Source organism: Phyllobates terribilis, unplaced genomic scaffold (assembly GCF_046119375.1).
Source record: "Phyllobates terribilis strain yellow unplaced genomic scaffold, ASM4611937v1 Scaffold_4174__1_contigs__length_64173, whole genome shotgun sequence".
In the NCBI taxonomy this organism is placed as follows: domain Eukaryota; kingdom Metazoa; phylum Chordata; class Amphibia; order Anura; family Dendrobatidae; genus Phyllobates; species Phyllobates terribilis.
The window spans coordinates 52,798-64,174 of record NW_027366926.1 but is presented as its reverse complement, the minus strand read 5'-3'; the positions used below and the strand labels follow the sequence as shown (position 1 = coordinate 64,174).

At 36.7% G+C, this 11,377-nt stretch overlaps 1 protein-coding gene across 1 annotated transcript; it reads right to left on the bottom strand.

Annotated features, from left to right (window-relative positions):
• Positions 1-6: 6 nt before the first annotated feature.
• LOC141248945 (uncharacterized) lies at positions 7-10,632 on the bottom strand (the record flags this gene model as incomplete). The annotated part of the gene is given in 10 exon segments (XM_073669503.1): positions 7-27; positions 360-451; positions 576-708; positions 1,162-1,196; positions 1,199-1,238; positions 1,309-1,366; positions 1,368-1,470; positions 10,104-10,311; positions 10,402-10,468; positions 10,541-10,632. Coding segments are annotated over 10 exon segments (849 nt in total), but the record flags the coding sequence as incomplete, so codon positions are not given.
• Positions 10,633-11,377: the final 745 nt, after the last annotated feature.

Below are 11,377 nucleotides of genomic sequence, written 5' to 3'. Positions count from 1 at the left end.
CTTTCTCTGTATGAATCCCTTGGTGCACTATTTTGGTGCACACATTTTTATATTAGACTTTTCCTCAACTTATAATTGAAAGAAGTAAATGTATCTTTAAGGTATAAAATATGAATAGACTTTAATTATGAATATTACGTTCTTACATGTGAATTTAATGTATTAATATGTGAATATAGAACGATCACTAATGTTGAAACTGTTTCATTAGGAAAACTGTTGGAATAATTAGTATCACAAATAAGTGTTCTAGGTTCATATAACATAGTGAAGTTACCGCTAAAGTCTGATCATACTTTATACGTAAAGTATATTTTTACGGGAAACTTTCTCGATAAAAAAAACTCAATTTAACGTACCTTAACATGAGATTTCACAAATGCATAGAAGTTGAACACATTCCATAATGTTTTTTCTAGTCTTTTTTCTTCAACATGTCGCGGAAGAATATCTGCATTGTCATCTATTAATTTCACACCATGGGATTTGGGTATAATATTGTACGAATCAAGATCACATGAATAGATAAAAAAAATTGGTAAAATGAATCGATAATATATATGTTGCAGTTGTACCAAAGGATATGAAACCTCCATTAGTGCTTAAATCTTGTATTGATTCCCCTCTTAGCTCAGGTGGAGGAATCGGAGACCATGAACATCGAGGTACTTTCGCCCATTCTTCAGAGTTTCCAACATCCACAAGCTCCTACAATTCGAACATCTTATTGATTTTTAGCAGCTTATATTTTCACAACAGTAGACTTGGCTCGTTTAGTATTTATGGGATCGGATTGGAATCAGGAATCTGCGATATGAATCACAATGAACAATTCCTTTAGTTTAATTAGTATGTTGTCGGATTCAATTATTGGTGTATTTTAGTACAGAGGAGTTGTCAAAAGAATAGTCTGGGATAATATGCGAGAAGAGATATGAGGTTAAAGAATAGAATAGTAGAGTTTTAAAATGGATCATATTATGATGTTTCTATGTAATGAATTTTGCTCTTTAAACCAAGTAATTAAAAAAGAATATTTTATTTCTTTATCAAATATAATGTTTGAGTGGCTTCTTATAGTGATTCCTCGTTGTATTGAAATTGTACCAAACAAGGCTTAGGGTAAAACTATATTGGAGTCGAGAATGTGTCTGTACAAACCTGGAAGAAAGATGTTGCAATGATGATGTCTGTGGATCTTTGAATCTCATAGGAAGTAGAGCTGTGATTTTATCTACCTGTTTGTTAAATGTAGTTGTAATTTAAGGATCAAGCTGGCATATCACAAGGATGGGTTTAATATTGTACCTGCTTGATGATGAAGAATGGGTGTTTAGCGTGATAAACAAGCTTGATTGGCATCTTCTCCTTGAGTGTCAGAAGAACTCAAGTTGCGAAATATTTGTTTCAAATGAGAGATTGCTATCACAAATAGTACTGCAGCAACTTCCGTGATCATCCTTGTGCCTTCTACGAAAAAAAGTTTTTTTGGTGAGCTTTAAAACATTTTTTTTAATGATAAACGGTCCTTCTGAAAAATAAAATTGAAAATACTAATTCAAGACATATATCTATTAAACCTATAATTTTAACTGAAGAATGGGCGAAAGTACCCTCGATGTTCAAAGATGTTATCAAGTGTTTAATCCGCATTAAGGATCAAAATTTAAAGCTCATAAAACAAATAACAAGATAAATAGTCGTAAGAGACCTATTGACCCAAGTCCTCCTTGTCTTTTAGCAGAGTCAAAAGGCAAGTTTAAGTAGGAAAACAACAATATAAAGTATTACACACTAACTAAAAACAATATAACTTTGGGAAAAAATTCTCCAAAATCGATCCGAACTATTATAATATAATATAGACAAGTTTTCTAATAAAAATCCAGATACATGTGCTGAGTTAGTATCAAAAACAAAATTACACACTGGATTTTTGAGAAAGTTAAACTAATGATAGAAGAATTGAAATAAAACAGAAACAAAATTGAAAAAGATAAATAATCAAAATTTAGTTTTCTCTATAAGTTGATATTTCTGTTTTTTTTTCCAAATCTGGAAATAGGGCATGGTCCTTTTGATTATATTCAGAGGCGGATGTAGTCTCATGTCCTCCTTTTAACCAGACCCGGTAATTATGTTTAGTGGGAAAAAAATTAAAAATAATAGATGTATTAAAAAAAATCCATTATGTAAAAAAATGCAGAAGAAACAATACTAGGAGGAACATCAAAAGTGTGAAATTGGGCATCAAAAGAACCTACATGTCGGCTTATTCGCTTAGCGTTATATGTGGGAGATGATGAAACCTCTTTTAGATTTTTTAGTTGTTATTCCCTAAGTTCTTTAGGTGTTACACTTAGAGACCTATATACTTAACCTTGTATTGCTTAATTCTTGAAGTTTTCTCCTTTTAGGTAGAAAGCTTACCTGGAGTAGGAAACTACTTAACCCTTTTGCTGAAGGATATAGACTCGAATTAAGTAATATTATCTATTAGGAAGTCTTTCTGAGGCACTTTGGCATGTGCTTCTTATACAGCATACTTGACTGTGTTTTACAGGTTTTGTTCAGATATTGGCCATATTGGGCTTATCTTAACTGGACCGTATAAACTTACTTCTTTGTCATTGTTGATGGACCTCATGTTACTGTTGGGAGCTTATGCAGAACACTCGCTTTTACATAACTACATTTGTTGACCTAATGTTGTGCGCTTCATTTGCTTTCCTCCACTCTCTCTCTTCTCGCAGCTCTCTCTTCTTTGTACTATGCCAGGTTTCTTACCTGAGGTTCCTGAATCGTGAGTTTTGAGAGTGTTAGTGAAGCTCCCAGTCCTCACACTTGAATGGAATCCTTGTTATTGATGGTCTACCTGATGGTTCCTTGATTCACTTGAAAGGGAGATCTCTTCCTTTACAACTTTGGTTTCCTTTTGTTTGGCGTGCGAGCCTTTGGTTTTTTATTGTTGGTTTGAGCATTTTCCCTCTGTAAACTGAGTTGATATTTAGTGGAATGAGTCCTATCTTGAGACTCTATGGATGTAGATATTTAGACCAAACCATGTAAAACTATTGTGTTGTTTACTTGCCTTCTGCCTTTCATTTCAGTTTATATTTTGTGTGAATGCTCGATTGATCTTGGAAGGTCTAGACCTCGCTTCCTTCCAAATCTTTAGGCTTAGATATTCATTTGGTATCAGAGTTAACATCCGTCTTCAGGTTGGATGAGTTTGTGACATTGCTTAATAATCTTTAAGTAGGGATGAGTCTTCAGCTGCTTGTCATTAATTGCTTGTACTGCCATCACCGAGTGTGAGGCGAGAGAAATGTCTGAGCAGTTCAAGGATTTATCCTGAGATAGCACATGGAAAATAGCTAACAATTCAGCTTGTAGGGTCGTAATTGAACCACGACGAAAGTACAAAGCCCCCACATTTTCCACTAGAGTCCAGAAAGAGAACACCTCCTCCGACTGCACCGGGCTTTCCTTTTGAGACTGCATCCAATGAGACCGAGATCCAACTTGAGGGAGGCCGATACTCTCCAGTTAGGCGACTACGGACGACACCTATGAATGTCTGGAATGGAGAATTGTTGCGCTTGACGCTTAGCCGATGCCCTCTAGAACGTGTCATTAGTCAAAGTAACAACCGAAGAAAGTATTACGGAAGTTCCAGGTCATCCACTCCATATATCCAAAGGTCGAGCTCCAGTGGTCGTTGAATAGAGAAGAAGCTCGGAGGCATATCATTTCAACTCAAAGCTCTCCAGATACCTGCAATTATTGGGGAATCGCGCAAAGTGTGTAGAATAGATCTATTGGCTGGACAATGTGGGAAAGCTGGGCTCGAAGAAATGTGATGGCAGAAGCGGTTTTCACAATCACATCCCAAGCAAGAAGATGCATTTTCTTAGTAATAGTGGACGCCAATAGAAACTCGTGGAACTTATGATCAATAGGATCACATACTTTCTGAGGTTATCATGGCAGATTGCATGTTGTACAAAGGAAGGCTTTGTAGTACCGATGACACAAGCATAACCTGTCCCGCCATAGATAATGAGTTTTTCATGCCAACCTACTAATCGAGCAGAAACCTTCTCCGGAATATATGTGTATTTATCAACTGTCAAACGACCGCATGCAACTGGGATTTTTCCGAGAAAAGTCCTTATGAAATTGCGGTCATGTTCTCGGGAAAAAAAACATAATGCTCTTGCTTTAATTTACTTGTTCCCCGGAAAAGGCAATGAAACGTGCAAGACAGTCCTGAATGACATTTCCTTGTCAGTTGTGGCCCGTGCGAAAAGGATAAGGTCCTTTTCAAAGAAAACAAAAGTGATCAACTTCTCCCACATTGATTGGAATCCAGTCTCCTACCCGAACCACCTCACAAATTTCGTGCAATGAGAATTCCATGCAGAGAACAGAGAGGTAAGGAGAAAGAGGATCATCCTGGCGTATTCCCCGAGATGGTGTAAACGAGCCCGCTTTACCGACATTCCACATAATATCAACTCGACTTACCATTTTGTGTGCATAATAGTCTCAATGGGTTGAGGAGGGAGTTGTGCATGTGCTAACATCTCCCGCGGGAAACCCTAGGAAATTATATCGTAAGCCTTCACAAGATTTGTCTTTAGGATCATCCATTTACTGGAACCTGATCTTGCAACCATTGAATGAAGGACTTCTTGGACAGTCACCACGTTGTCATGTTGATGCTGAAAATGAAGCTAGATTGTGCTGGGTGGATAAGAGAAGAGAGAGATGGCTTTAATCTTTGAACTGCCATTTTTGTCATAAATTAGAAAGCTACATTGAGGAGGTAAATAGGCCTAAACTTATCTTTGACCGAGGGCGAGTTGACGTTGGAAATGAGTACCATTAAATCATCACTCAAGCCAAGAGAATCAGCCTGGTTGTTATTGATACTCAAGATAATGTAGGAATGACGCGCACCAATTGTTTTCAAACCTGTTGGAAGAAAAAAAAAGCTTGGAAAACCATCTGGTTCTGGTGCCATGTAAGGCACCATTGACATCAGTGTTGAGTAAACGTCTTTCTCTACAAAGGGTTGCCCCAAAAAGTCTAAAGTATCATGTGGAAGGGATAGGAAGGACATCTCGTAGAGAGGGATACCTAGGATATTAGCACGGCCCGGGTATGCCGAATATAACACGGAGAAGAAATCCACAACAAGTTGCTTCAAATAAGTTGGGTCGAACGCCCATTCGCCTGACTCATTCTGTAGCCGATCACACTTACTTGCATGTTGGTGGATGATTATAGAGAGATTGTTAAACTGTGTATTCCACTTCCCGATGCACGAGACTTTTGAATCCATAAAAAACCATTCCTCGTTAAGGAACTCATCCAAATCACTCGTAAGTTTCCTCTCTAAATCAAGAAGCCATTGTGTCGGGGTGAGCATAAGTTTATATTGTGCTCGTTAATAAGAGCCTAAAGCTTATGTGTTCTAAAGATAATATTAACGAAAGAACGTCTATTCCAAACCTGGAGTTCTAATGTGAGCTTAGCAATACACTCGCAAAAATAAGGTGGGGCCGAAGACCAGGACGAAGCAACCATATCACAGAAATCCAAAAAGAGAGTCAAGACGCAATGGAAACATAATGGTTGGGAACCATCGTCAGACCCTCAGTTGTTACAAATGTTGAGCAGTAAAGGGTTGTGACGGGAATGCGTCACCAATATATGAGAGAATCTTGCCTTCGGAAACTGAAGTCACGCTAAGTCCGAACAGAATACACGATCAAGTCTGCTAGCCCGATAAGTGCGCATAGTCGTACCATAAGGCCAGATGAACAGTGGTCTAGAAAAACCCATGTCAACCAGGTGTGATGAATCAACCCAATTTGCAAAAAAAAAAGAAGCAACATATGCATAGTTAGAAGTGTATGTAGCTCCGAAGAAGATATAGTAGCATTGAATTCACCACCAAGAATCCATGACCGATTGTTGTTGCATGCAAAATTAGCCGGGTCTTCCCATAAGAGGTTGAGTCGTTGATGGTTTGGTGAAGCATATACTGTCATTAGCACCCACATGGTCTTCCCTCCGCAAATAAATTCCACTGTAATATGTTGTGGATTCAAAGAAATAGGCTGAAACCGTGACTTCAGTTGTTTTCCACATAAGACATATTCCGCTTGAGAAACCCTCAAAGTCAAGTTTCTGGGTACCGTCAAAAGCTATACTACTCGGCAACCACTCACATGTGTCTCCACAAGTTCCAGGGACATTTGGAGAGTGTAACCAAACAAGATCATGAATATCTAAAGAAAATTCGCGCCTCCAGCGTCTCTCACATTCCAGAAAAGAATAGTGTTGTTCATCATTGGGAACAAAAATCAATAATTCGATATAGGGACAAACTATACACGTTTAAAGAGGAGGAAGCTTATGCTTCGTAAAGACCTGCGGCGGCAATATCAATCATCTGTTGGACGCTTGCCCGATACAGAATTGTCATTCCCTATGTGATTAGAGGTAGATTTCTAGCAACACATTCTGTTAGCTCAACTAGCATTAGCTTAATTCAACTTTTTAAGTTTTGATGATTATAAATTTAGTATCTAATTGTTTTCATGAGTTTGAAGGTTCACAAGACTTGTTTACAGCTTATAATTAACAAATCTCTCTTATAGAAAATAGTAAGTACTATAGTCGCGCTTAAGAGTTTTAAGGCCGCTTATCAACAAGATGGTCACGTTGAAGAATCCGGAGAGAGATTAAGCGTACCAGTGAACTGAAAAGAGGACAAGCGCATTACAGGAAAGATAGAAAGAAGAAAGCGTGTTTTGGACTTGTTTTCTCATTTAGCGCACGTGATAAATTTGAAGCTCAACTGTTTGTAAGTTGTACAAGTTGCAATTGATCCAGCCATATCAGTCGTACATGCGTTATCATATTTGCAAGTGGAGAGCAATCATCTGAGAAGTTGTTAAGCAAGCTCTACCACGTGTTGAATTATCCAGCTCAATCCAAGTCGGTTCAACTGATTCAAGAAGGTAATTCCTGAAAACCAATGAGAATTAAGCACGTTTTGTATATGTGTTGTATAGAGAGCTAGCTTCTTAGCTCTTCTATAAATAGGAGAACTTGTAATTAGAAAAGGGTTACTTAATTACAAGTTTAATATGTTGAGAGTTTATTCTTTGTAAAGTGAGCTTAGAAGTGTTTAGAAATTCTTCAAGAAAGATAGTATTCATGTTCTAGGTGAGAGAATTGTATGCGTTGTAAGAAACACTTTGTAAGCAAGTTTAAAGGAGTAAAAGAGATATTGGCGAGTTTTATCCTGGATCACTAAGATCTAAGGTTCACATCTTGAGTGAAATTCTTGTTCTACACTCTAGATTCTTTCTTCCGCATATTAAATCAAACTCTAAGTCCTTGAGACTTTGTTTGTGAAGAAGCTCCCCTCCCCGATCCAACACTTTCTCCTCACCATAAGATGTGGCACTGCCAGGATCGGTCCCCAAAAGTCGGTCTGAAAAAACCAGGTTGAGACGAGGATTGACTCTAGAAAAACTGATCTTCGTGCGTAGCCTGCACCCCATGGTGAGTCGTAGGTGATTGATTTGTGTTGTGGGGATCGCTTTGCTTTTAGAGGTCAAGTTAGGATTCTTTTGGATGATTTCATTAATTAAGAGAGATATCCTGACATCTGCTTCTTTAGTCACAAGTGATCGGTTCTTTAGTCCAACGATATTGTAGTCGTCCCCACCGAATTCGCAATAGCTTTAACAACCTTCGCAACGTTTTATTTTGCTGATGGCATATCTTCTTCCAAAATATTATCGAAATGTGAACCAAAGGTAGACTCCACATCAATCCTCGACAAAGCAGGCCCATGCTTAAATGTTTGACATTAACGGAGCCACCTACTTTAGGCGGGTAAGGTCTCTTTTTTGTCTTAACCACCACGTTCCAATTTTCGGCTCCATCCGGGGCATCAACAGGATGTCGAACCTGTCCTAAAGACATCAGTTCAAGATCAATTTCTTCCCTAGAATTGTATTTGTCTTCAACATGACCAATTTTCATGCAATGAAACAAAGCATGCGAATTCCTTCATATTATATTATCTCCACCGCTAGTCTAACAAATTGTGGGCGATCGCCCTTTAGAGTGGTGTGGTCGACCCTCAGTATCCTCCCTATGAGATTTCCATCTCTTGCCAGAAAACCACCATGGAAGTAGTCGAGGCTTAACCCCGGAATATGAACCCATGCCATAAGGATCTTCCCCTTGTCAGAGAAAGGGTCAAAATTCGGAACCCATCTTCGAATCTTCAGGTAGTTGTTGCCAATCATCTATTGTCCCTTAGTTAGGACATGCTTATAGTCATGGATATTGGAAAACTTAGCAACATAGTGGACAATTCCTATATCAACCAGGATGAGGGTGCCCTTGTGACCATAATTGTTCAAGCCTCTTCTTTGAATAGACGTAATTAGGTCCCTTATCAAAAAGGTTGATAACAAGTGAGTGCATCCAAAGGACGACGGAGGGCACATTTCTCTGCTTTTTAAAGCTTCACAGAAGGGTAGAGAGGATCCTCGTACGGGTGATCTTTATCGTATTCGTGTCCTAAACCTCCGGATGACCGTCTAGAAGAACTTGCACTGTCACAAGTGCTTTTTGTGCTGCATGAGCTTCACGGCCTGCCACAATGTTTTTAAAAGACATGCGCGTCGGCGTGGTTGTTATCGTTTGTTGTGGGGATTGTTTTGATACATCAAAAAAATTGATATTTCCGTATATCTTTAATTTGCTTCATTTTGATATATTTTTATCGATTAATTTTGATTTTTATTTACTATAATTTTCTTTAAAAAATGATGTGTAATTTTGTTTCATAAATAATCTCATATCGATACCTATTTAATAAATACGTCAGGATTTTCATCAGAAAAATTATTTTTATATTATTCCACAGTTGCTATTATGGCAGATCAGATACATCCAACACAAACAAAGCGTATGAGTCAAACATGCATGCACACTTGTACTAAGCAAGTCGATATTACGTCATCAAAAGACTCAGGCAAGGAGAACACGAAAACCATTCCAACAAGCTCTTAGTGATGTTAGATTTATACAAATTTTATTAGAAATACCTTCCTAATATATATGAGGTAGAAAAGATCAAAGATACACATATAATAGGAAGGAGTTTATGATTAAATTAGATTTTATAATGTGAAAATTTTGAAATCCAATCACGATATCTGAATTATAAGCATATAGTACTAAATTGTGAACATATAATATGAATTCGTAAACCTAGTAAAAGACCCCGAAAATAATTAAAAACGATGTGATAACAATTATGTAAATAACTTCAAACTTCTTTCCAATTGTTTTTTTCAATCTAGTTAATTTATTGAAACTATGTACCAAAATGGTTACTTCCCCAAACATTTTACCAAAGTGTGCATTTTATCAAAGTGATGATTAAACATGTACATTATAATTTATATAATTTTAATTTTATATTAAATAAATTTTAAATATTTAGAAATGTATATAATAATTTTCTAGAATTATAAATATGAAATATTTAATTTGCAATTATATTATTCTTATTATTAGAATATAGAAATTAAGTATAATTAGATTAATTTATCTAGAATAAAAATTGTGCTATATTCTAGATAAATTAATCTAATTATACTTTTTTCTATATTCTAATAATAAGAATAATATAATTGCAAATAAAATATTTCATATTTATAATTCTAGAAAATTATTATATACATGTCTAAAATATTTAAAATTTATTTAACATAAAATTAAAATTATATAAATTATAATATACATGTTTAATTATTATTTTAATAAAATGCACATTTTGATAAAATGTTTGGAGGAGTAACCATTTTGGTAAATAATTTTAATAAATTAATATTTTTTTCTTTCTTTCCCTTCTTTTTTAATAAGTTTACATATTCATGTCCCATGTTCATGCTTTCACACCCTATGTTCAGTATTTACATAGCAACTTTGAGCTACGAAATTATGATATTTTAGAATCTAAATTAAGTGAAATCTAATTCATGATGATGATATACCTTTGAATCGACGTGGCATATTAGCGAAATTTAGTCGTAAAGTAAGGTCATATCCTTCTCTGGGTTGCTCAATTATTTCAACTACGTCACCAGGAAACCTTCCTTCTATACTTTCTAGCGTCTCCGACAATGAGACGTGGTTCGTCGCCTGAGAAAGCACCGGAGTAGATATCGACACGTAGACACTGTATGGATCCGACAAGGAAGACTGTCCGATCAAGAACGTAGTAAAAGTCCATGTTAATTACCCATTTCTGTTACAAATCATTGTTCGATAAATTCTATACTAAGATTGCACCTTGATGTGGTACTCATCACACCCAAATTCATACAAGTGATGATCCATGTCCATCGGCTTTTCAGCTCTGTCATTCACATCATAGTAAAATGATGCACATGAACTATAGATGAATCAGTAAAACTGAAGTAAAACAAACCTGTAGCGTTTGAGGAGAATCTCCTTTAATCCAGGAGAAGTCCAGTGAGATATCTTGGATCTTTGATCGCTGTCTCTGATGCAACAACCCATCTTCATTTGTTAACTCTATATGTTCTATTCTCATGCGGCATTATGGATAGAGATTATGTATATAAGAGTTGAAGTGGGATAAATCTTTTGAGTAAAATGTACTACTCCTCAAAGTCGTAGTTTGGCAATCTTTGAAGCAATATTTGATCTACCTACTACTATCCTCCTATTTCTAATCATTCCATCTCAGTATGATATGACACCAACATAAGAGCGTCATTAAAGACTATGAAAAGTATAAACTAATCAACACGGTAATTGCAATTACGTGTAGTTAGGAGGTAGGATGGTGGATATACGAAAACTATGTTTTCTAGAAATTGCATAGGATGGTGGATAACTCTCCTCTTATTACCAATCAAATTTTAAATGGAACTCGATAATGCGGAACTAGTCTCCTAGAATCAGCCTCTTGGAACCATGTGGCCTGATCAACATGACTCGTGAGCTGATAAGGCCAACTTGGAAAATGAGCCTTAGACTTGATCAACCCTGGACCTAGACCGCTACACGGCTGGGTTAGACTTCAATCATATGCAGACCACGAGATCAAGGGTTAGCCCATGGGTCAGCCCACAGGTCATGTGGGTCAGGCCACATGGTTCTAAGAGGCTGGTTCTGCATCAAAAAAGTGAGGGACCACCTATGACACCTCCTATTGTTCCATCTAATGAGGTTCTGGTGACTCAAGCTAAGAAGGTTGTCCTAGACTTAAAGAACTTGATCATTTTTTCATCTAAAGAAG